Consider the following 27161-nt stretch of genomic DNA (forward strand, 5'->3'; position numbering starts at 1 on the left):
CATATTTTCCTCATGCAATTCATCAATGCATGTAGCCTGGGTAGTTAGAAATTCATTCCACAACCAGCTCACCATGGAATGGCTGATGAATCCATTTTGGAACATCACTATTGCTGACTCGCTTCTCATTGGCCTATGACTTTATAATGCAATTCTGCCATTAAATGTCACCTCTGACTTCAGCTATCTCAAAACTGTTTAACATCAGCATTAACAATTGTTTAACATCAGCATTAACAATTGTTTAACATCAGCATCAGCATAATTGTTTAACATCAGCAGCGAAGTGATGGGTTTATTGAGAAGCAATTCCCTCCTAACTAGCTGGTTTTGAATTGTATCATATTTATGTAAAATAATGGCAGTGCCACTCTTTTGCATAGTGTTACTAGATGCAATCTGCTTTTATTTATAACATATCCAACATTCAAGAATTTAGAACTACTTAGCCAATTTATTGGGATTTTTCAATCTGTTGCTTAACTTTCAGAAACCAGCGTATTCTGCATTGAAAAGAATGACCAATATATGCTTCCAGCTTTTGTGCGATATGTAAAATATCCTCTTGAATGAACAGGCTGTGCATATGAGGGGTTAACAGAATTACTTTTCAGTTAACAGAAAATTCTGTTGGTAATTTGTAGAGGTGTCAATTTTCTTTCACAATGGCTGTTATAACATATAACTACCTGAATTTTTAATTTATCAGTTGTTTATTTCTTTAAAAAATATGTTACTTTATAAACTGCACATAACTGAAACTGTAGCTTCTCAATAAACAGACATGGGAGATGCACCAGTATACCCAACTTTTGATCTAAACTACATCCCATTCCTGATTAAGAACAACCCAGGGAATGAAATCCAGTCGCTTCATATCCACTTTTTCCTATCATTACCTTCTTAAAAAGACTTTCAGGTTATCAGAAGACAGTATAGTCACTAATGTCCCTGCATTGTCCAAAATTTGAACTAAGGTCTTATGGCATATGTAGTCAAGTCTCCACTCATAACCACCACAATCAACAGCACTGCTTCCTGAAAACTTCTTATGTTTGAAGTAAACTTACACATTGCTCAGTACAACAAAAATATTTACACAGAGACATAAAAACTGAATGTAAAAAAAAATATTAACTACTTACTGCTTCATATAACGATAACTCAAAACCCCATTTTGTATAAAATAATGATTTCATTGATTACAAAACTCAGATAAAATTTCAAAATTAGGAAATATAAGCCACATAAATATTAAAAACAAATTCACCATTGTCTAAAATTAAACTGTAATTAAACAAAATATTTACCTGCAATACAATGGAGCAGAAGGCCCCAAGAACCCATTCGGACACCCTCATCATAACGATTTATTGCAGTGCTTTCTCTTTCAGCATGAGGTTCTCCTCTGTAAATCACCTATCACCAGAATACATAATTATGTCTGTTTATAACATATATAACAAACAAACAGTTCAGCAAATATAAAGCATAACATATGAAACAAAAAAAAAAAAATCTGAAAGATTTCAGCTTTTATATTTCACCCAAAGGGGTGCTTATTTCATTTACATACACATACATGTTTTGAGAGCATCTGAGCTTTGTTATTTCACGAGCTTGTTTAATGCTGCCGTTTTGTTTTCTTATCCGGATATTTTGTTTTTTCAATTAAAAATATTTTAAATTTCAGTGCTTTTTAATAATACAATGACAGATAACAAACACATTCATGATTTTATTGCTTTCAATGTTGAAAAACGTAAACATGTTGCATTGACAGTAATGCAAAAAGTAAAAATTCGGCAAAAGATGGAGGCAGGGTACTACTCATCGGTTTATAGCAGAATCGTATGGCATTGTTACATGGACCATGTATGATATACGTAAAAATGAAGAAAAGCTGTTGAAATTTTACAGCAACAATGAGTCTAACATCGGAATTTAAAACTGGAAATCTTTGCATGAGGCGAAATTGACAAACCTTAATGCTGTCTTGCACAAGTGGTTCCGGCAGCAGCAGAGTGATGGGTTACCAATTTCAGGACTGACCCTAAGAGAAAAAAGAAAGCAGATTCATGCTGATTTAAAAAAATAGAGGAGCTGTGCGATTTCAGCAGCGGTTGGCTGAACAGATTTAAGCAGAGACATGGTATATGTTATCTGAAAGCATGTGGGGGAAAATTTTCAACAGATAAAGATGCTGCAGAGGAACTACTTGATGAATTTTCTGTGTTAGTGGCAGAAGAAAATCTTAGCCCAGAACAGGTTTTTGATATGGACAAGACTGGACATTTTGCCAAGAAAGACATTTGTGGTAAGCAAAGAAAGTGCACCGTCATGAATGAAAGAAGCTAAAGAAAGAGTTACTATTTTAGTATGCAGCAATGTAGCTGGAACTTATAAATGTAAACCAGTGGTAGAGGGTAAGAGCACCAATCTCAGAGCTCTGAAAGGATTAAAATCCTTGCCTGTGATTTACAGGAATAATAAAAATTCCTGGTCCACAAAACAACTTATGACCAATTAGTTCATGCAGTACTTTGTTAAAGAGGCTAGAAGGCACTGTAACAATGTGGGCTTACGTTTTGCAAGGGAGTTTTGCAGTTTGATAGTCTTAAGATTTCAGTTAGTTAACATTAAGATGATCGTCGTAAGTATTTAGTAAGTTTACTTTTTTTTTATCAATTTCTGTTTAAATTGGTTTTTAGTTTTTAGCTGTTTAAGACTCAGATCTGATTTTGTTATAATTGAAATCTCTATGAAAAGTTTTTCGTTTCTTGGTATTAAAAGTTTAGGTTTGCATAATCGGGGACCACCCAACTTTGAGTGTTGTTCAAATGACAAATTGATTTAAAGTATATTTGTTTTGTTCTTTATTTGTAATTGCTTTTGAATATCAGATTTACATATAATGTTTCTAAGACCAATTTGTTTTTTTGAATGGTCAATTTGCATAGCATAAAGATTTATGGGGTTTTCAGTAATCAATTTGGCACAATATAAAGTTTTATTCTTTTTTCCAAGTGTTTCAAAAGCATGTAGGGAAAATTCTGGATGCATTTGAAATTCAATTTTTTGGTTTTATATGAATTTTAATGTCTGAAATAAAAATTTAACTGAATCTTTTTTCGGTTTTTGATCTCAAACGAACCAAAAACAAAACATGTTTCCGAAACATATTCATCGACTTTTATGAAAACTTGATTCATTTTTCCCTGATGAGTTCCAGTAAAAGATAACTAAAATAACAAACTAAACTAAAATGTACAAAGATAACTAAAATAACTAACCAAGTTGGCCTGTAATTAAACCTCACCAGCGAATACTAACAAGTATATAATATTACAGCTGTACGCAATAAGATAGGCTTCAAGAAATGACATGACCCAAAGGCAGAACACGTTCTACCGAGAACTTCTGAGCTCTCCTCATTAAATACTGTTTTTGCTTCATCTACACAAAACACGATACTGAAATCTCATACTGGCAGAGAATTGTAGGTGGGAAAGAAGAATTTTACGGAAAGAATTTTAAAATTAAAAATAACTATTTGAAATTTCAAATAATTCCTACAATATGTTTATCTATATATGGATAATTTTTTTAATATGTTTCATAAATTAAACTAAAAAGAGTGTAGAAAATGCTGATAAAGAACCAAAACTTGGACAAAAGTGGTTATAATATTCATAAACTAAAACTAATTATTTGACATGTAAATAAAAGGCTGACCACTTCTGCCCCCTAAAACTATGAAATTCCCACCAGACCGAGAACCCCCTTCTAAAGGATTTAAGTAGAGAGTACTTTAATCCTGAATTCTAACAGCAGGCATCTTCTATATTTAATTATTTCATCACGTGACCCTTCAGTAGCAGAAAAGATTACTATTAACATTTTGAAACTAAGTTAAAAATTTTATAAAAACAAGAATAAAAATTCATTAGCATTCAGAACTAACAAAATAAACATCATATTAAAAGTTTGATAAACTCACCTGTCCAACAAAATCTGAATAATACATATCATGGCACATAATTCCCATCCAGCCAAAAAGACATGCTATAAATAATTGAAACAACACTGGAGGCAAAGTAAAATATTCTTTTAAATTACAGCTTAATGTGGCACTAACTGGAAGTAATAATATATAAAATATTCTTTTAACACATGATTTGGTACTTCGAAATGATTTAGGTAGAATCACAGGAACAAAGTTTAAATTTTCTGGTTTAAAACTATTTGCCCCATTATAAGACTTATAACCATTCAAGATTTTTGATGTTTTAGGTACAAAAACGTTTTCCTTATTATCAAAACACTCTAAAACATGACCATTTTCTACTACAGGTATAAAGCCATTGAAATTTTTTTCAGAATTTACATTATTTAAAGGCAAAAGTTTTGTCTCCTTTAAAGGTTTCTCTGTTGCTAGTGTTAAATTTACAAACAATGACAATATAAGCAATATAGCCAAAAGAGTAAATACAGCCTTTTCTTGGCCTCCAAAATAAGCACCAAAAGCAGTATTGGCCCAATTTACAGAAGTAATAAAATATCCAACACTTCCCCCTAAGGAAAGCATACAGGAATAGAAAGTAAAGCCTGAACTTTGTTCTTCTAATGAATGAAATATGTCAGGAATGAGGGCTTTGCAAGGGTTCATAATTGCTTGGTTAGAAAAATCTAACAAAATGACACCAGCAGCTAAACCAAAGTTAGGGCTTATAATACCATTAAAATGTGAAAATATTTCAGAACTGAAAGGAATAATGAGTAATGAAAATATCATAAGGACGCCCAGTGCAAGCATAAAAGGACGTCTTCGACCAAACCGACTCTGACATCTGTCACTCCATCGTCCAATGATAGGAACTAATAACAAAGAAATAAATGGTCCAATACCCATAACTATAGTAACAGTTTTGTATGTAAAACCACTTTTGAGCATTATTGGTGGGATGTAGGTAAAACCAGCACTTGCACATAATTCTATACCAAATGCTAAAAGATTTATGCCAATCAATTTCAACCTACTGCATGAATGCATCTTAATAACAGGATCAATTAAACTATATTCTCCAGCAACATTGTTTAATGAGCAATCTTGATTTGGTAACAAGCAATCCTCCATATCCAACGGCCAGTATATAGTAATAATTTAATTCATGTCCAGCAATGGTCTCGATCCAAAATAATGAGCAAGACTTCTGTTCAAATGTACCTGTAAAAAAAATTAAGGCTGTCATATGTGGGTGCAAATTTAACACACAGGAATATCAGAGGTAAAAAAAATATAAAACTCTATTACACTTATAAGTAAATTACCTAAATGCTAAATATATCTTTATGCTAAATTATTGAAACTTTCACAAAATAATGCATCATTGCTACAATCAAAACTATCCAATAGCAGTTATATTATGCAACGATAGTCTAGACCAGCAGTTTTCAACCAGTCAGGGCTTAATTTCTAAGATCAGAAGCGCCGGAGCCCTATAGAAGACCGTCAGCAAAGAGGAGAGCAAGAGTAAATAAATAAATAAAATGACTATTAAACTCATTAATCATTTTAAAATTTAATAGTTAATTATTATCAAATTAATTAATAGCTATTTAATTAAAGTTTATAAATTGTTATTTAATCAATAATTACTATATAATTAATTTAAATTTAATTGATGATTCTTATGTAATTAATTATTATTTATTGAAATAATTTAAGATTGAAGTAATGAAATAATTAAAATTAAATAAAATGTAAAGAGATAAATTGAAATTTAATAAGCAATTTTTAATATAATTTTATTGTTAAAATAAAATTTTCGAGATAAAATTTCTACTGAAATTGTTATTCAACTACATAAAAGAAGTGCCGCAGCTTTCTTATTCAAGGCTCCGGTGCGTTCCGACTAAAATTATGATTTATTACAAAAAATAAGAAGAATTGGAGCCGAAATCCGGTGGGCTCCGACCCAATTTAAGCTCTGATCGTAGGGAGGAGGAAGTTCTTTTATCATCACAAAAATTAAATATACTTAAAGTACAGCTGATGAAAATTCCAGGGTGAAACAGAATGAGGATATGAGTGGGTCAAAACAAAAAAAATGAGGGGAATCTTGGTGATATAGAACTTTTCTTTGACCGAGGCTCTCTGCTGATATAATTATACCCATCAAGCAGATGTGAGTCAGGGGTAAAATGAGTTATGAATCTGACTGCTAAGGATGAATGTAAAGTTCATGGTTATGCTTCCCCCCCATTAGTGGATACTGTGGGAAGACGATGTATAGGACCTGCTTGAGCAGTTTACCTCAGTATTTCACTCTTATTGTACTCGCTGTCACTTAACGCACATTTAAGAAGAATTTTTTCTTTCCTGCGAGGATAACTAACTGTAACCATCGATAACAATATACTAGATACGATGGCATGGCAAGAAATTTACGCGTTCCTAAACAAGCTCCCCCAAATTTATTGCCCATCTTAAAAGCAAAGGTTTCCGCATGTGAGTGAGGGGACTTTACTCGAACGTCTCATATTCTCACGAGTTTGTATTTCTAGGGAAATAGAATACTGCAAGGTCTTCTTATTGTTAAATTAAAATGTTAAGAATTCTAATTTTCCCCCCTTTAAATTGTGGTTCAGTTTTATAAAAAGAAGTACCAGAGCTCATCTTATTTAGGGCTCCGGTGTGCTCCGGCTAAAACTGTAATTTATCTTAAAAATTGAGAAGTACCAGAGCCGAGCTCTGGTGGGCTCGGGTGCAATTTATGCACTGACAGTGGTATGCATGTAATCAAGGGTATGAAAAATTATTAACAGTAATGGTAGAAAACAACAAAGTAGAATAATGAATAGTGCTAAAAAATGTTCAGAAAGTTAAAATTTTTCACTGAAAAAAATTGGAAAGTAGCTGTAAAGAATTCCAACGTAACTGTCACTAGTTTCAACTATTCCTGCTGACACCATTTACTTATATTACTTGATTCCTTACTCGTCATATGCAACAATCCTCTTTCCCACTTTGTCACAGCAAATCGCATAAAATATTTCATTCAATAACATTTTTAACATTAAGCTTATTAAAATATTGCAGCCAATAATATTTTTAATATTGAGTATATTAATTAAAATACTGCATCCAATGAGATTTTTAATACTGAGTAAATAATCAAATGGGTACTGTTCTGTTATCAGGACCAGACTCGTTGGTGAATGTTCTGCTAACCTAAGAGATTAATTTATATAAAGTCGCCAATGTTTACTTTTAAAATTTTTACAATGTTTACATTTTAAAAAAGTAAAACAATGCATTCCAAAATTGGCAATTCTAAAGAGGGTGTGTGGTGTTGTATTTAATTATAGCAAAACACAATAGGGCTATCTGCCTAAGGGAAGGGATGCCATCGTGGAGGACTTTCTAAGGAAAACTCGCTCGTAAACATGTTACACATGTGTAAAACCATGAAAACACCCATGCAGCCAGCCCGTTTGTGGTATTCGAACCTCGGACCGAACTACCAGTGTTCAGCGACTTTACCGCTCGGCCGCTGGTGGGCTGCAAATTCTAAAGAAGTAACAGTTCTTTTATTTTTATTATTCTTGTATTTACCATGGAGTTGAAAGTTTTGGACTTACCTAATGATGAAACATCTTCCATACAATTTCTTCAGGAACAACAAATCGTTCACTCTGGAAGAAAATGCACGAAAAACCATAAAATGAAGTTCTACTTTAATTCAAAAGAAGCACCGGAATCGAGATGTGAAAATCCGGATTTTGAACTTTTTTGTGTTAACCGTAAGTATAATTTTATCAATCATGATACTAGTTATCATACTCAGACTTTAGAAAAGTTATGGGACAAATCAGAACAGGCTTCAATGCGGCACTTAACGTAACCAAATAGATTCTTATTTGAGTAAATGTGGCGGCAGCAGCTTCCAAAAATGCAAATCTTTTCAGACATTTTAAATGAGATCTGCAGTTTCATGCCTTCACATTAATCTTAACTCACTAAATTCTCTGATTTTTTTCCCCTAATTTCTTTGGTAAGTTCCTTAATTTACATTAATTAATTGTACAAATTTCTGTTGTTATTTTTCACCTAGGATTTTTCTTCAATGAAATTATATTGTAAATATTTTGAAGATTATTTTTATGCTTCGAATTTTTCACCAGATCGTCAGCTTTTGTGATATCTGAATCCAGTCTCGATAACAGAATGGCACCATCAAATGAGTTATATAACTGCCTTTCTTTACAGTTTTATTGCAGTCAAACGAAAGCTGATGCAGTGTATTAAAGAGTGGATTGAGCCTGGTACAACTATTTTTTCGGATGGATGGAAATTTTACAAGGATTTAGGAAAAGAAGGTTTTAAACATTTATTTGTGAATCATAATATGAATTTTCTGGACAGTGTGTCTGGCTGTCATATAAATAGGATAGTGATTACGTGGCAGCATGTTAAAGGCGGTATGAAATTGGTATTTCTGCTGTTTGAAAAAGCATTCATTCATGGTAAATGCATTTTATTTTATTCTTGTTCTTATTTTGTAGAATATTATGTTCATTTTTTTAGTATGAATTTCGGTCGCTATTGTTTTTTTTTTTTTTTTTTTTTTTTTATTGTTTGAAATTTTAGTTTATTTTGTTGATTAGTGCACAGTGCCTAGATTGTGCAATTCGTAGATGTTTATTAAAGTTGAATCAAAACGTTGTATCCATGGTATTCTTTGAAATTTACTGTTGTTATGTTAATTTATTAAAGCGACGTGTGCATAGTTCGTACATTCGTTCATTGCCTAGATTTTACAATTCGTAGATTTTTTTTTTTTTTTTTTTTTTTTATTTAAAACATATCGCTGTGTACATGGATTCTTGTCAAATATTCTTGGTTAGAAACTTTATGTTTTTGCTATCTAAATTTTTTGTTTTTGTTTCGGATTTTTAGCTTAAATTGTGTGTTCAAAACGTGGCTTTTGCATGCGTGAAAACAGTATTTTTGGAGACATTTTAGGCTTAAAGTTTGAAATGTAGAAAAAAAATTTAGATAGTAATATGGCAGCGTGGAGTTTCTCGCCAAACATTTCTGGCGAGAAACTTGCCGACCTGAGGTCGCATATAAGAGTAGTTCCAAACAATTAAATAATTCATGATTAAAGTAATTAAAAGTTAAACAATTAATTGTTAAAATCATTAAATAATCAATGATTAAAGTAATTAAATAACTGAAATTAAAATTTAACGAAATGTGAAGAAATAAATTAAAATTTAACAAACTATTTTTGATATAATTTTATTATAGAAAATAAAATTTTTGAGATCAAATTAATACCGAAAGTTTGTTCAATAACATAAAGAAGCGCCGGAACCTTCTTATTTAGGGCTCTTGTGCACTCTGACTAGAATTAAGATTTATTCAAAAAACTAAGAAGTATCGGAGATGAGCTCCAGTGGGCTCCGGCGCAATTTAAGCTCTGATAAAGTCAACAGAGTGCGCAATGCCAAGTTTGTGCAATTCTGTGATGTTTTTTTAAGTGAAAATAGGTCAATGTGTACAAAAATTGCCGCTACACAAGCCAAAATAACAAGTGAACTGCAAAAAATGGCCAATTTCGCCAAATATACTTTTACCAAAAACGCTTTTAAACAATACCAACGCTTTTTCACTTTAGAGGGGAAAAGTTTTGAAATTTTCAAATAGCACCATCAACCTTTTTTTTTTTTTCCTGCGTAAATTGATTAGCACACTGAAAAACTAAAAATGCATTGGAATGATATACATATGATGAAACTTGCTGGCGGAAAACATTTTCAAAGAACAGCACTGAAAAGGAACAATGACAACACAAGACAAGACAGGTAAAAAAACTTTTATTGGAATTACAAATTTTCACCGAGCCTATCTTTGTATATACACTAGAGTCTCGCAAACTCAACATAGACTGAGAGACTGCAGAGCTACAGAAAAGTCGAGTTTTACGGAATAAGGGGTGGGTTTTTCAGAAGTCTTAATATTTAACTGTAAATTAGACATTTGTAGCACAATATTGGACACAGAAAAGTACAGCATACAATTAAACTAATGTTAATTTTTTTATGTCAAGTTCTAACACACTAGGAGTTATCAAAAGAACAAATACCCTGAAAATTGAGTAAAAAAACTTACATACAAAAATGAAGAAAAATTATTAGTAGTTCTTGGTAGGAAAATATTGTGTGATGGTAGATTGTCTCTCACACTCATTCCAAAGAAGCAAACAGCATTCATTGCCAAGTATTACAACATATCTTGAAATTTGTTATGCAGTTCCAAGAATTAATGGCACAGTGTGAAAGCAGCAAAAATTACAGAAAAAGAACACTCAAATCTTTGAACAGAACAGGAAAGACATATGCATAAATAATAATAATAATTATATGTACCATATTTAATATTTGCTCTCTATGGCTTAGAGATATCTTTAAAAAGTTCCTAAAAAGTTGTCAAGTTTGCAGGACTCTACAATATAAATGTATATATGGCTAATATGGCTATCTAAATTGATAAATAGCTAGATAGATATGCCTAAAAATATGTATGCAATAAGCTGGCTTTCCCAAAAATGTTGTATAAAAACGTATAGTTTAACTACTTACACAACAATAAAATGAAAGGCACACACACACAATAATTCATATAAATTAAAATTCAAAATAAAAGTACTTAGTAATTATTTAACAATATTCTCAATAATAAATACACATTGCACAATCATGCTGCACATAATTATTTCATGATAATAAATTGATGAAATTTAATCCCCTTCCAAAAAAAATTATTTTCCTTCATAAGTATTTAAGGCTTACAAAGGGCATTTATAAATATGATTAAGTAAGTGAAATACATATACTACAAAAAATTACAGCTTAAAAGCTTCCATACAATTTTACTCAGAATTAAAAAACTCCACAGTCAGCTTTTTTAATTCTTTATTAAACCTCATTTTCATACTTAAAAGCATTTAAAAGATACAGATAACCAAAATCAGTTCGGTATGGCAGAATGTTTAGTCACAACAATCATTAAAATGCCAAATTTTTAGTGGAAGTAAATAACACAGTATATGCAGACAAAGGGCTAAATTACATCAAAGTTATTATGTCATTAGTCTTGCTTAAAAGCTTATGAAAGAAAATAATTATTTACCTTCAATCCCGTCATTTTTCTCCAACACCTATATAAAGTATTTATGAATAGAAATTTGTCACAGATAGAAGTCATGCAGACTTCATAAAATGTTAATAGCATTATATACAGTGTCTCACATCTAAATGTTTACACACTAGTCCATACAATCATAGAAAAGTAGAAATCTGACAAAGGTAAGCGCTACGCTCCATCTGTCAACGACAAACTGAACCCTTTTCATTTATAAAAAACAAATATAAATATATGATAATCGTAATTCATGAAAATTTGTCGGGAAAGGGTGGAGTAGGGACATAAAAAAATTAATCCCCAGCTAAAAAAATATTCCCTGTATTTTCCCTAGTGAAAAAAGTCCCTTAGTTTTTCCCTCAGAGAAATTTATGAGCAGTTAAGAGCTGTTCATATCTTTCGTGGTTTTTCGCAAACGAGGCAGTTCTCTTAGAAAATCTTCCACGAAGACCTCTCTTCCCTTAAGCAAACAGCTCTAATCGAATAATCACGTGTTTTGCCCTAATCGAATGAACGAGTAATCGAATACGTGAGTAAAGCATATTTTTGAAGTTCGGAGAATGGAAACAATATTCCTGAAACTTTGTTTTTTCTCTTAACTTAAACAACAATAATTATAATCTTTTCTGAGCTAAATCTCTCGAAAACTACTTACCTGTTTCAATTTGCCTTTCCTTAATTAGTTTTTGATGTACACTCAACACATATATAGTCATTCAAAACAGATCGTATTTTATTCTCGAGTGTCAAAGATGTAGAAACATCTTTTTACTTGACTGCTGATAAGAATCAGTAGGAGGATAAAGAGTAGTGTGGAAGGAAGTGTGGGAGGCGGAGAAAGAGAGTCAGGTTCGCGTTAGCGGCGGCGAAAAAAAGGGGGGGTAAGTTCACTGTCGTTATAAGATGTAGCCGCGGGTGGTAAACCGTAGAGTCAGTTTAAAATATAGTCATTCAAACAATCATCAGCCATTGCTTTTCACCTGCTTTTACTTGGGAATTAATGCTATGATTTTTACATTATTTTCCTCATACCACTCATAATTTCCCGATTTCTTCGACACGTTCAGTTTTTAAGTCTCTGTGAAGTGTGTCGTTTGAGATAAAATAATGGGCATTTGTCATCAAACGCGGGGCCTTGTTTTAGAGAACTTGCAATTTTCGGAGGTGGCAGCCGCCCAAGCCGGAAACACGTACGAGAAGGTAGGACGGATAAAATGCATCTTTTGGACAGGATTAACTTAAGAGTTTTTTTTAAATAATGAAGGAAATACTGAAAGTGCAGCCATAGCTTTACACACGTGCTTTAGTCACATGATCTTTCCAGCTGAGTTTATTATTAATGACGACAGCAAAATAAACGGCCTTTCTCACAATAGGCACATCAATGTCAAAAAATTTTAAAGTCACATTTAAAGGGTTCGTAGGAGTCTTCTTTCGAATAATGAGTAATTGCGATTTTTGCGCATTGATTGCTATACGCCATTTCGTGCACCAATGCTCCACCGCGGGAATGATGCTCTGTAATTTAGAAATAGCTATTTCGGCTCTAAGAGAATACTGCTAACGCAGTATCATCTGCGTAGCATCCTTGGAAAGTGTTATTGTCCATATTATACTTTGGAAAATCAGCGCCGTAAAATAAATAGAGGATTGGAATTAAAATTCACCTTTGGGCCACTCCAGCATTTAAACGTTGGCATTCAGGTTCGTCGCCTCCAATACTGACAAAAAATTTTCTGTCCTTAATAAAGGAGTAGATCAGTAAGATGAGGTCGCTGTCCAAATCGCCAGAAATGATTACAGAAAAATGACAAGTACATTAAATGAAAGAGGTATCCCGTTTCACACATATCAACTGTCGAGTGAGAAAAATGTAAAAGCAATCCTGAAGAATATTCCAGAAACAGTCATAGAAAAGGCGATCTTCAACGATCTACAGCGAAGAAAGTTCCCTATTATAAAAGTCCGGCAATTCAACAGAACCAGAAGAGGAGTTTGGGTAAAACTGCCAATATTCTTCCTAGAATTGAAAAGAAATAATGCTGGAAGTGCCATATTTAACCTGAATAATATGTTCAGTATCAATATACGAATCCAGAAGTTTTCCCCCAAAAAGCGTCCAACGCAGTGTTACAGATGCCAAGAATACGGCCATACACAGCATTTATGCAAATATCAATAAAGGTGTTGCAAATGCGGAGACAACCATAGCACCAAGTCATACAATAAAAAACCTGAAGATACGCCAACCTGCATTTTTTGCGGGGAAGGACACGTTAGCCGTTACTGTGGATGTAAAGGCTTACCAGGAAAAGTTCGAAAGAAAAGGCTTCCCTCTCCAAACTTAACGGAATGTGAGAGTCCTAACAGCTTCAAGCATGAGAGACGTGGGATACATACAATCATAATTTCAAAAATTATATTGGTATTACATGACATACATAGTATTTACATAGTATTTACAAATAAAAATATATACATGCAGCAAGGGTTCCTGGGAAAAGACAATTCGTACAGGGATGATGTACAGAGAATAATGAGGTGTCATTGCAGGGCATAAGTAACATGAACTAGATTAAATAGATTACATAAACCAGTATACATAAGCATAGTTGTTGAGATATCTAAGGACCGCAAGCGGTCTTTTGCGGTTAGCTTCAGATTCGTAGTTATAAGAGAGCACCAGAATGGTGCTGTTACAAACTTCTAGGATCTTATTAAAAAAGCTTTCGGCAAGTTTTGCGATATAGCAGTGGATCTCAGGAATTTCAAGCTCACGGTGAATTGCCGAGTTTCGAATAAACCAACGACAATTCACCGCTTGCCTGAGTACAATATTTTGAAGAACTTGAAACTTCATGAGATTAGTTTTGCAGGCGTAGGTCAGAATGAGATGCAAAAGGGTTTTGAAAATGAGTACTTTGTTGTCTATAGATAGAACGGAGTTCCGGTCAATTAAGGGGGTAAGTGTTCGTTTAGGTACACGGAACTTAGCAACAATCTGTGTTATGTCTGGGGACCATGTGAGTGACCTATCCAATATAACACCTAGGTATTGGGCCTGCCTAGTCCACTGGATTGAAGTATCGTGCATAAGGATACAGGTAGTTTCATCCACGTTTCTTTTCTTGTGGAAAAGGACTGCCTCTGATTTCTCCACGTTTATCTTCACCTTCCAGCCTGTCAGCCAAGACTCAAGTGCGTGGACATGGTTTTGTAGTGTTTGAATAACTAAGCCATGAGATGCGTTTTTGGATAGAATTGCCGTGTCGTCGGCGTACATAGACAGGGTGGTGTGTGGTGTTTGTGGGATATCATTCGTGTAGATATTATAGTATACGGGCCCAAGGAGCTGCCTTGCGGGACACCAGCCTTGATGACCCGCGGTGTGGAGAGTGAGTTGTTCACACGGCCGATAAAGTGTCTTTCCTTAAGATAGGAATATGTGATGGATGTAATGTACTCTGGGCAGTAGCGTAGCTAGGGTGGGGCAAGGGGGGGCATCCGTTACCGGGCGCAGCATTTAGGGGGCACCAAATTGATAATACACATTTCAGAATGAAATGTTTTCCATTCTTGGAACACAGAAAGGGGCGCAAAATCTTAAGATGTCCCCGGGCGCTAAAAACCTTAGCTACGCATCTGACTCTGGGAAACTCAGAGTGATGAGTTTGTACTTGAGGCCCTTAAGCCAGACACGGTCGAAGGCTTTGGCTATATCTAGGAATATGGCACCAGTAATCTGACGGTCCTGGAACCCTGATGAGATAATTTCCGTAACCCGGTACAACTGATGCATAGTAGAGTGTTTCTTTCTGAACCCGTACTGTTCTGGGATAATGATCTTGTGTTGTTCTGTAAATTCCAGGAATCTCTGCAGAATTACGTATTCAGCTACTTTGCTCAGAGAGGAAAGTAAGCTTATAGGCCTGTATAATGACGGCTCGGAAGATGACTTTCCAGGTTTTAAGATTGGCGTAACTACGGCAGTTTTCCATAGGTTTGAAAAATGTCTAAGGCGGAGCATGGCGTTGATGATAGCAACTAACTTCAGAAGCATGAGGATGCCCATGTTCTTGATCATTTTGTTGGAGATCTTGTCCAATCCTGGGCTCTTTTTGATCTTGAGTTTTTGAATGTAGCCGTAGACCTCCGATGGTTTGACAAGAGGAGTGTTGTTTGTGGGAGAGTTTGTAAGGTATTTAGTTAGCGTTCGAGTGACCATATGGTCTGTTGGTGGGTGGGATATGTTGTTGGTGAATAAGTGAGCAGCGTAGTGATCGGCGAGAGACTCAGCTTTCTCAGTTTCGGTGTAGGCAATTCCTTGTTGGCCATTTAAGGGCGGAATATTAGTGTAGTATCTCTTTAACTTAGCAGTCGCCTTCCACGCTGAGCTTTTCTCAGTGGAGAGGGAGGAGAGATAAGTGTCCCAGTCGTGTTGTGTATGTTGGCGTGTTGACCCTAAACTGGTGGTTTAACTGATTAAAAATATTCTTGTCTCCACGAAATCTGGTACTTTGCCATTCTCTTCTGGCGATGTTGCTCCTTTGGATTAATTTTTTCAACTCAGAGTTGGTGGCTTTCTTTCTGTCACGAATGGTGGTACTATTTGCATCGAGGGCAGTAATGAGGTGGTAGGTGAAATCCGTAACCATAGCGTCTAACTCGTTACCCGACTGTATGTTGAATACCCGACCCGTTGGAATGTGGAGTGAAGTGCTGTTTAAGGCTTTGGCATATCCTGTCCAGTTTGTAATAAAGGCCTTCTTGTGTGGTGTGCTACAAACAGAAGTACCCAGGTTAATCATGACTGGGTTATGATCTGATGATAACTCGTTAAGAGTTTCAACAGATCTTGGTGCAGCCTTTGACGGGGAAGAAATCCAGTACTTTCTGTTGTTGTAGCGTGTTGGAGTATCTGGAGCTGCAATGGTAATTCCAGCCTCGTCGACAAATCGGAAAATTACAGTTCCTAGGTATGAGGTATAAAAGCAACTCCACGCGCGGTGGTGTGCGCTAAAGTCTTCGCGTACGATACTTTTTCTGTTAAGTTGGAATAGCACTTCAAAGTTACGCGCAATATTCGCCTGTGATCGTTTTGCTCCTGGGACGTAGGCGGAGATAACTGTGAGTAGGTGTGATGGAAGTGTAGTGACTGTGATAGCTAGGGCCTCTACGGCTAAAAGTATGTCTTGTAGTGCACGTTGATTACCTTTCAGGTGGCATTATGTATCTTGAAGGGGTGCTATAGATAGTACAATAGTACAAGAAATGTAACAGTAGAACATTCATTTGTGATATTTTAATTCGCAATATTTTGAGTCTCTGTAACGTATTATTTCGTGGATTTATTTACCGACTTATGCAAAATCATTCCCATTTAATCAGTAATAATATTCAATGTTATATCAATGTATCAGTACTGTAGCAGTATTAATCAGTGTTAATATTAGTATTATATCAGCCTTTTATCAATTCAGCATCTGTCATGTTTGTATCAGTAATGTACCAGTAATGTATCTTGAATATTAATCTGTAACTCTGTAACATATTATATTGTATGTCTTGTCGTGCACGTTGAATACCTTTCAGGTGGCATTATGTATTTTGAAGGGGTGCTATAGATAGTGGTGGACGTGGTGCTGTACTAATTAACCGTTTGATAAAGGGATAGTGCCCACGTCCTCCGTTCTCTCTCTCTCTACGGCTAAAAGCTGTGGCAGTGTTGTTTGATGATGAGTGATAAAGCGCTTGATAAGGACAATGAGACCCTTATCGGGTCTCTTATGGCTCGTACTTTCTCGATCCTTTCGGTAGAGGCAGTAATTGGCGATACTGAAAGTGAATCGTAGACTAAGTTTGTGTTCCTATAGGAGGAGAATATAGGAGCTATACGCATTTACAAAAATGCGTAATTCATCAGTTCTGTGGCGTAACCCATTTGCCTTCCAAGTGACAATTAAAAGGCTTCTGTCCATGATTAGTTATTACTGGCTAACCCGTGAATTCCCTCCAGTATCAAATGGAGGACCTGAATTTTATCAATAATATTATCGCATTTTCTTAGTTCTGGTATTTTACTTTTGTATATATTAATATCACGGCTGATACTGCAGCCAAATATGGTCTCAATTTCTTTCATAACTTTTAAAAGTTCAAACAAATCATTTGTGCTGTTTTGGTTAGAACTGCTTTGCTTGACATGGGTTAGCTCAGTTCGGTTAATACTCTTAGAGACATTAGAAATAGTATTAGAACCATTAGAAATATTATCTACATTCATATTAGAACTTATAATAGCTGACATAAAACTATTGCTTTTTGCTGAAGTTTGCTTATTTATGTTGCCCGCATCCGCAGAGACACTGGGTGCTGAAGCTTTGCTTGGTTGAGCTGTGGGTTTTACTGCCTGGGCAAAACTGACGCCTGGCTTAATTGCTGATGACTTATTTTGTTTTTTATAGGTAGAGAACTTAGGGCACCCACTGTACGAAGCGACGTGAGGTCCCAGGCAGTTCACACAAACTGAGTTTTCAATTCGGCCTTTTATGTCCCAATTGCCAGTTTTGTGGTGTCCGGCGCATTTAACGCACCGGCGCGCCACGTGACAGTTTTCAGAAGAATGATGCCACTTCTGGTTATTGTGACATTGTGGCACTTGGTTTTTAGAGACATTCCTTTCTATGATAACATTAAAATACATTAGCTTTTCATTTGGCAGAGATCATAGACCAATAACAGAAAAAAAAAAAAAAAAAAAAAAAGTGCTTATAAACTGCCGTAAGAAAATCGTTCAATCTCTGGTAATATTACAACGAACACATATACATACTTATTAGAGATCCTTTCTAAAATTCGTTAATTTTAGAAGTTGGAGCATAATGGAAAATGCTGCACTTGTTTGCAATTCAATGGCAATGTTTTGAGCTTCTGGAATGCATACTATCCTGATATAAGGCATTTATTGCTTTACGATGTTCTTTCACGACCGCTAAAAATCTATCAACATAGTCCAACTGCAAGGTATTTTCTCCCTCCTTCCAACATGACTTTGTGTAACAATGGCACTCTCGGCGCGTATTCGAGAGGTACAGGTTCGAGGGCACTGCTCATTTTTATCGTCTCTCGCTTAAAACTAACATAATGAGTCTACAGCGGTGCCCGAACTAAAAGGTAGTAGACAATAATTCGGCACCACCAGGATTTGGCAATTGGATCCCTTAATTCCCAGTTGCCCTTTAAAAGGGGGAGTATTTTCTCCCTCCTTCCAGCATGCCTTCGTGGTGTAACGGTAGCACACTCCACGCGTATTCGAAAGGTCCAGGTTTGAGTCTCGGCGAGGTCACTGCAAATTTTTCGCATCTCCTCCTTCAAAAATAATCTAATGACTCTACACAACATAATAGGATGCTCATATATTTTTTAGAAATTTATTAATAAGTATGCATAACGTTTATATCAGACCCATGGTTGAAGAATTTTAAGTGCAAAATATCGATCATGCATACATTACAGCTTTCAATAACTTTTCAAATTCAAAAGACTGTCGATGATCTCAATGATATTTAGAAAATTTAATGACAATGAATGACTTTTCTACTTTAGGTGAACTTAAATTTAAAATAGAGAAATGGAAATTAATAGAACATGATAACATAATTTTTCATAAGAATAAAGTAACCATAGATTCGGAATAAAATAATGACAGTATTCGTATAAAAGGAGGAATTAATATATTAAAGTATGCACAAGAAAATAATGTTGTTACATCTGCTATTATTAGTAACAATATTATTAAGCAAAACCGCTGTGCCATCTGGCTTAAGCTGCTGATTTACTGTTGCAGACACATAAGCAAACAGAGATAGAAAATGTTGAAATCTGAAAATAAAAGTATAAGCATACCAAATTTTTATTCTGCATGGTAGAAAAACCAAAGAAAAAAAATCATGCAAAAATCGTTCACAAAAAAAAAAAAAAAAATGTAATGAAGCATATAATGGACTGGATTTTTATATTTATTGGATGACAATAAAGCATGATAAAGCTACCTGCCTATGTGAAATGATACGTTTGGTGGATGCCTTTCTAAAGGAAGCTGGTCCCTGTTCACATTATACACTGCGAGAATCATAAAATCACGCGTGTTTCCGGACTCCAAACGGGTCAAATTAAAATTTTTTCTTACTTTTATTTTGCCTTCAAATTTTGACCGTCACTAGGGGACCCAAGCATATAAAGAAGCATATAAAGAACGTAATTTGAAAAAGATACGTTTCCAAACTAAAATTAAAGGGTCTGAAATTTTCATCTTACACACATACACATATACAAAGTGATTCAAAAATACGGGGAAAAATGTAAGAGCAGATAAAGGGGACAGAAATAAGCAAATTTTGTAATGGAAAGCGTGTGCTGAAACAGTGGTTTGAGTAAATACAGGCCGTAGTTGAGCGATAGCTAAAAGCATTTTTCTCACGAAACTCATCATTCCTCGTGTGTATTTCTAACGGTATGCATCCTTATACGAACACGGAAATCGGCGATAGGAATTTAATCTATGAAGCTGCGTCTAAAACGGAGTAGTCACTTAAAGAATGTACACAGATAGATTCCTGAGTACCTGTTTCGAGCAGTTGCTCCATTTCTCTCCGCAGCCTCATAAATAAAATGTTTATTGTCAAGCTCCACGTTCGTGCAGCGGTATATACCACTAGAAATCCGCACGGGGAATAACAATTTATCTCAGCAGTGCTTTTACCAATTGCTCAACAGCGTTCTGTATTACCTCAACGCTCCAATACGACTCACATATTGCGTTATAAAATCTATGGAAACTTAAGAGCGTAGCATTGACGATTTAACTGTTCTTTCAGAATTTACTAGCTTTCTTTTGCACAATAACAAAGATATTAGATAATATACTTATGTGCATAACTGAAAAGGGAAGACAAGTTTTGAAAGACAAATTATTCCATTAATGGAAAATTCAAAAATAGTGGCAAGGGGTTTTTTCAGTTATATACCATATATGCAGATTTGGGTAGCTCAGTGGACGATCATAAAGTGGTGGCTGTAGCATATGCTATCATGCTTGATAGAAAAAAGCTTTAATATTCAATGCTTAAAAGTCATTGAATATTAAATGAAACAGTTTATTGGAATTCGAAACACATTAAAATACATCTTGATCAAGGAGTAATTAATGTCATAAGGTGCTTCTTTCCTAATACAACCATCAAAGCTGAGGAAAGGAAATTTGACTGGATGTGAGACGACACCTTGTAGAGACATTAGGATTTTTTGGAAGCAGGAAAGATGAAAAATTAGCAACGCCTTCGCCGGAAACCGAACCGCAGACCTCTGCAATACGCCCCCATGCAGACCACCACACCACGAAGGCATGCCTAGAAGGCGGGAGAAATACCTTATATACTACCCCTTTTAAAAGGCGACTGGGATTTTTTTAGGGAACACAATCCCCAAATCCTGGGTGTGGAAAATCATCATCCAACACCCTTTAAGTTCGGCGCCACTGTAGAGACATTAGGATTTTTGGGAACAGGAAAGATGAAAAATTAGTGGCAAGGGGTTTTTTCAGTTATATACCATATATGCAGATTTGGGTAGCTCAGTGGACGATCATAAAGTGGTGGCTGTAGCATATGCTATCATGCTTGATAGAAAAAAGCTTTAATATTCAATGCTTAAAAGTCATTGAATATTAAATGAAACAGTTTATTGGAATTCGAAACACATTAAAATACATCTTGATCAAGGAGTAATTAATGTCATAAGGTGCTTCTTTCCTAATACAACCATCAAAGCTGAGGAAAGGAAATTTGACTGGATGTGAGACGACACCTTGTAGAGACATTAGGATTTTTTGGAAGCAGGAAAGATGAAAAATTAATCTAAAATAAATAATAAAAAATTGAGATGGAAACTTTATTTTTGAATAATATCTAAAAACTAATTGCAATACTGTTATAATATTTGAGAGGGTAAAAAATCTCGTTTATTTTTAATGCATTGCATCCTAAAGAGGAAAAGAAAATCACATTGTAATACGTGTAATTATACGATGGATGAAATATATACTTACAAACAGTTGACTTTCAGCTGGAACCATGAACTATTACTGTCCAAACTTATATTTTATGGTACAAAAAGATAAATTATACTGATTTTAGTAAACATAATTTTACTTAATTTAAAGTCAGAAATAGTTTTTGGAAGAATTTCATTTACCGCTGACTTTTCAGTGTTACCAATAGTACTTACACTCTGGAAATGTACGATAGTGATTGTAAATGTCCATTTTATTCAGTTACTTGCTTATTAAAATGCTTATAAACTTAGCAATGTTCAGAAAATTATTTCATGCAAACTTGGAAGCTTCTGCTTTAACTGTACGCTGCTACATATTAAATTTAGTAAGATTTCATATTTTGCACATCAGCTTACAGGGCTTAAATAAAACTGACTGTTTCACAGAAAAGAAAAAAAAAAAAAAATTTTTTTTTTTTTTTTTTTTTTTTTTGTTTACAAACTATATATATATATATATATATATATTGTTTGTATGCAACAAAAAGTTAAGGCCTGTTTTCAAGGATTTTTTTTTAAATTTAAATTTTCACATCATATTTTTTCAATTACGATAAATTTCCAACAGCATCGTAGATGTGACAGAATTATAGTCTAGATTATTTTTATTTTAATTGATTTCATAGAAAATAATGATAAAGCACTGAGCTCTGATTTTTAAAATAATGCTGTTTAAATGTTTATGCTCAATATTGCATGAATCAAGATTTTCAGCTTTTTTTTTTTTTTTTTTTTATTTAATACAAAGAAACATATCGCACAAGCTTTTCTCAATAATTTAATAATATTAATAGCATTTTTCTTTTTCTTATCACAGGCAGTACTTGTTTGCGAAACCAAAACACGTACGACTTGGCGAAAAAAAGCAAGCGCCAATTGGCGCAGCTTTCTATTTCAAGGGAGTACACAGAAAAAGAATATAAAATTCAATTATTTGTAAAGAGTGATTCCAGTAAATAGTGTCACAGTATTGAACACATTTTCATGATAATAATACATGCTTAAAATGTCATATACAGCGGCAATTTTCTTATACAGTATGGCCGAAACTTTCTAACCAATTCAACAGAGATAGTAAAATGACAAAAATACTGAAAATAAAATAATAAATCATGCAGTTTTAACTTTCCTATGAAAGGTTGCAGGTGCTCCTTTTACAAAACTTTATTTACATCCATAGCGGCCGCAGAGGATAACCATTTTTTCTTAAATTTTATGTAACAAAGCAGAGCAGTCGTCTTTCGTCCCATAGAAATTAATGTAAATTATTTCCGGACTTTCGGAATTCGACCATAAGTTATGTGACACTAATGCTGAACCGGTTGTAGGTTGCAGATACGCTCTCTACCAGTAAATATCTCGTTGCAATCGAACCGCGGACCTCTGGAATACGCGCCCAGCGTGCAGACCAGCACACCACGAAGGCATGCCAAGAAGGCGAGAGAAATACCTTATAACCTTACCAGCATCCCCTAAAGTTCTTTGCCCTAGGTCTATCAGTATGTCTTGGGAAAGTGGGTACACTTCCTCTACGACGAATATTTCGACAGCACTATTATCGATTCATATTTTAAATGTCCCCATTTGCAAAGACTCTACATGCTTACAAAAATCTCTGCTTTCACCGGGATTCGCACCCATGCCTGCAGAGATTTTTTTGAACACTTGTAACTATATAGCGAACATATTAAAATGAATCTTCCGTATTTCAAAGTGTTATGACGAAACACTGCAGCAGCACGTAGATAACTGCGATTCATTCTGCTTTCAGTTTTTCATCTTCCCCGAAAGAAATGCATGGAAAATAACTTTAGAAAAATTTATGCTGTACACAAGGAGAACAAGCGAGGACATAGTCAAAAGTTTCTGTTGTCAGGATTTAAATCTAAGATACAACTAGGAATTCAGCAATTTTACTTACATGTACCTATGCTATTAGTAATCTGTGAATTAAATAAGTTGAACAAGAAACGCATGAAAAGCATAAATTTAATTTTTCTGTACACATTTAGCTTAAGTTTGTCATTACTGTACATTGAAAAAATGGAAGTTTAAGAACTCTTACCTAATTCTGCAAAAAATAAAACAAAGAAGGCTTAAATTTTAATAAATCAGTACATTTTTTATAAATTTATTAATTTATCATAGCTTTTCCTGTATCAGTTTCATCAGCTCTATTAAAATGTTGCAATTTTTCGTATTTATCAAAAAAATTAGAGAAAATAAGTAGAATCAAGTGAAATAAAAGAGAGGGGGAGGGAAGTTATGCATACTTTTTATAAAAATTATTCATTCAAATCATTTGATTTCTGATATTAATATATATTTTAAGATTAAACAGTACATTAACTATATTATAAGAAAAGCTCATATTTGTTGTAAATTATTGAGTAAATCATATTTATGAGTTTAATAAGTTGTGGTATTTTTAGCGTAATTTCCTTTTGTATGTTTATCTACTGCTCTGCCTGCGTTCTAGTCTCTGATTTAACCAATTATTTATTAATTTGTTTATAATTAAGGGAAAACGAAAAACTTTAGATTGGAGCAGATTTCAAATAAACTCAAGCTATACGTTTTATTAGTTAATGACAAAATAAAATTCCACCTCTAATTCTATATTTTACATGGTATGTTTCTTTTCATTAAAAATTTGTTTATATGCGACCAAAATGTATTTTGATGAAAGGAAAGTCTTGTGGAAAAAGAAAATTGATTAAGATCACTTCATATCCTAAACTAAGACTCTCTGTAATTTTTCCAGTAACGAATTCTGTTATGTGCCTCATCTTGGTGACCTAACCACGTATTAATATTGATTAGAAATTAATCCAGCCTTGACAAAAGCCATTATTATTCAAGAAGTCAGTTACTGGGTTCTCCTCTATTTTTGTCTTTTCATCAAAGTGTAGTGTACTGTTGTGAATCATTACAAATTGAGTCACCCCCTTCTTTTCAAAGGAACTCAGGCGGTTAAGATACTTTTTGCTGCTGTCAACCACAGCAGCTAATGTTACAGAATAACCACAATCAATCGTTGACATGAAGTACATCCATTTTAGCTTCATTTTCTCATGCAACATAATTTGCTGTGGATGAAATTTTAAATACAAATACCTAGCAAGGTAAGTGTGCACAGTGTAAAGCTAAAAAATGTGTCGCCCATGAACAGTTGGGACTTAGGAAAAAGTGCGTACCTTAAAATAAATTTAGTACTGCCTGCCTAAGACGAAGATTGTCTTTATATATGTCAAGAGTTTAGAAGAATAGGAAACGGAGTGCTCGGAAAAATATGCACATATCACCTAAAGTTATAAGGTTTTTCTCCTGCCTTCTTAGCATGCCTTCGTGGTGTAGTGGACAGCAGACTCGGCGCGTATCGAGAGGTTCGAGTCCCAGCGAGGGTATTGCTCATTTTTCACATCTCCAGTATCGGAAAAAAAAAAAAAAAAAAAAAAGCTAATTTATCTACAGTGGCGTCCGAACTTAAAAAGGTGATGGATGATAATTCTCCACCACCAGGATTTGGCGATTGGGTCCCCTAATCTGCAGAAACCCTTTAAAAGAGGAAGTATATAAGGTATTTCTTCCGTCTTATCATGGCTTCGTGGTGTAACAGTCGGAACACTCGGCGCGTATTCAAGAGGTTCCAGGTTCGAGTCCCGGCGAGGGCATTGTTCATTTTTTATGTCTCCTGCTTTGTCTCCGTCCTCCGTAACCTGTAACCTGTCTCCTGCTTCGAAATAACCTAAAATCTCTACAAGGTGTTGCTAAATTCTGCTGTTTTTTATGGCATCACCAACCATCAAAAGTGATTAACACAGCATCACATCAGAATCTTAAAAATATTATAAATCCACGGCAGTGAATTAAGAGAACAAAGATTGTAAGTTTCTTTAAAGCTTTAGATGTATTCAATAAGTCAAATTAACGAACTGAACGAATCAATGTTTACTTGAACTATTCATACTTTGAAAGGAATTTAAATAGTGCACAAGAAATATAAATATTATCATAAATGTAATTACTCCATTAAAAAGACTTATCAACATTTACAGAACTTTTACATATGGTTCACTCAGTGCAATCAAATATTTTTATTAGACCTCTGCTCAGAACTGAATCGAAGAATCTGAATAATGTTAAGTAGTTATGGCTTAAAAAATAAATAAAAAGAACTTCACATTCTTATAGCGAAATCATGCTGACTTTGGAAAATGGTGAAATACAAGAAAATAAATCAAGTCACAGAATCCCGAATTAGAAGTAAAGAAAATTAATTTAAACACACGGATATTACACCATATTTACTTGAAAGTAATACTTCTTTGAATAAAAGGCTTCCTTTTATGTTTTAGAGTAAATTTTAAGCAATCAAAATGTAACTGAATATTTATTTTGTCTTGCAGTAATTTTGAGAAAGAGAAACTTAGTTTGCCTCTCTTCCTTTAGAATTTTCATTTGAAATAATAGTGCAGGAAGATCAATTCCAACCTTCAGGAAAAGTTCATAATACATTCTTATTTCTTTAATTTCAGCCATACTAATGACACTAGTGACTAGTATAGTGGATCGCTAAGCTAGACGTAGTTATTATAAATAGTAGTAATTGTGCAGTTTATGTACACGGTAATTACTACTGTGCTTAATTTTGTATTTAAACGATGTAATTATTATTATAAATAGTAGTAATTGTGCAATTTCTGTACACGGTAATTACTACTGTGCTTAATTTTGTATTTAAACAATGTAATTATTCTGTATATTACGCTAGTTAAATTCCTTCCTGCAATTCTACAGTTTCTTTTTTACAAATGCCCGTTCATTAGAAACACCGCCAAATTTTAAAACAAAAATATAGAAGGAAAAAAGAGGAGAGTCTTAATTTTGAGTAAATTCAATGCGTCATATTTTATAGATTACGAACTAAGGGGGAAATAAGGTATAAATATCACTCATATTAATAATACGAGAGAGGTTGTTCCAAAGAAAATAAAGACCAAAATGTCTGTATTTTTTTCTCTGTAATTAAATTAAATTCTAATTTCACAATATATCAGATTAATACTCACCTTTATTTCTCACAGAAATTCGGAGCAAAGCCTTCTCTTAAGTGAAAAGAAGGTCAGAATCTCATACGAATGGCGAGATTATTCAGACTTTTTGTTAAGCAAAAGAACACGACACAGGAACTAATCCTTTTCTCAGACTTTCGTAATCCGACCTGTACATTTAAGTTATCAGCTGCAAGGAATTATATCAGCAATTTAATGCCTAGCTTGGCAAATGCCGGATTCAGATTAAAATAAGGGAGAAACAACGAAACTGGAATTTTAGCTGTCAGAAAGGAAAAGAGGATAGAGGAGATGTTTGTCATGACTATTTCATGACTGGATAAATGGAAAAAGTTGTAAACTAAAACTGTTTCTTTTGAACTACCAAATTTTCCATATAATTTAGCTCACAATATGAAATATTTCCAGGGTATCAGGGAAACAAACATCCCATATTACACTCCGAAGAGCTATACATTTTCCCCCAAAAGTAAAGAAAAATGTTTTTTAAATATTACTTTGCTTTATTTAAGAAAAGATACCAAAATACATTTAAAATGTTTTTAACCAGAATCTAATATGATCATTTACTTTTACACAATATTTCATGCGAGTAGAAAAATTTTCTTGTTCAGAAACAAAATACAGCTAAACGCCAGTTAATCGGCTTCTAGTTATTTGGATATTTTGCTTTCCAGGTCATTTAAAATAAAATTTGCTGTTGATTACTGTTTTTTATTCTCTCATTAATTTATGCATTGCACACATGTAAAAAAGTATTTAGT

General features: G+C 34.0%; 1 protein-coding gene across 3 annotated transcripts in view; it reads right to left on the reverse strand.

Moving 5' to 3' along the window:
• Positions 1–26544, reverse strand: part of LOC118202577 (solute carrier family 45 member 3-like) — a 42791-nt gene extending 16247 nt beyond the window's left edge. The window contains exons 1-3 of one of the 3 annotated variants that reach the window (XM_085809708.1): positions 26395–26544; positions 4001–5227; positions 1311–1419 (exon numbers count right to left, since the gene is read on the reverse strand). In XM_085809708.1, coding sequence (XP_085665834.1) covers positions 1311–1419; positions 4001–5137 — 1246 coding nt within the window. In that variant the 5' untranslated portion in view covers positions 5138–5227; positions 26395–26544. Of the gene's footprint in view, positions 1–1310; positions 1420–4000; positions 5228–11200; positions 11627–26394 lie in introns of those variants that run through there. The other 2 variants (XM_035374743.2, XM_035374744.2) reach the window with 2 other exon arrangements.
• Between the last annotated feature and the right edge of the window lie 617 nt (positions 26545–27161).

The sequence above is a fragment of the Stegodyphus dumicola genome, chromosome X2 (assembly GCF_044657685.1).
Source record: "Stegodyphus dumicola isolate Sdum_Otavi_A_Nest chromosome X2, ASM4465768v1".
NCBI classification, from domain to species: domain Eukaryota; kingdom Metazoa; phylum Arthropoda; class Arachnida; order Araneae; family Eresidae; genus Stegodyphus; species Stegodyphus dumicola.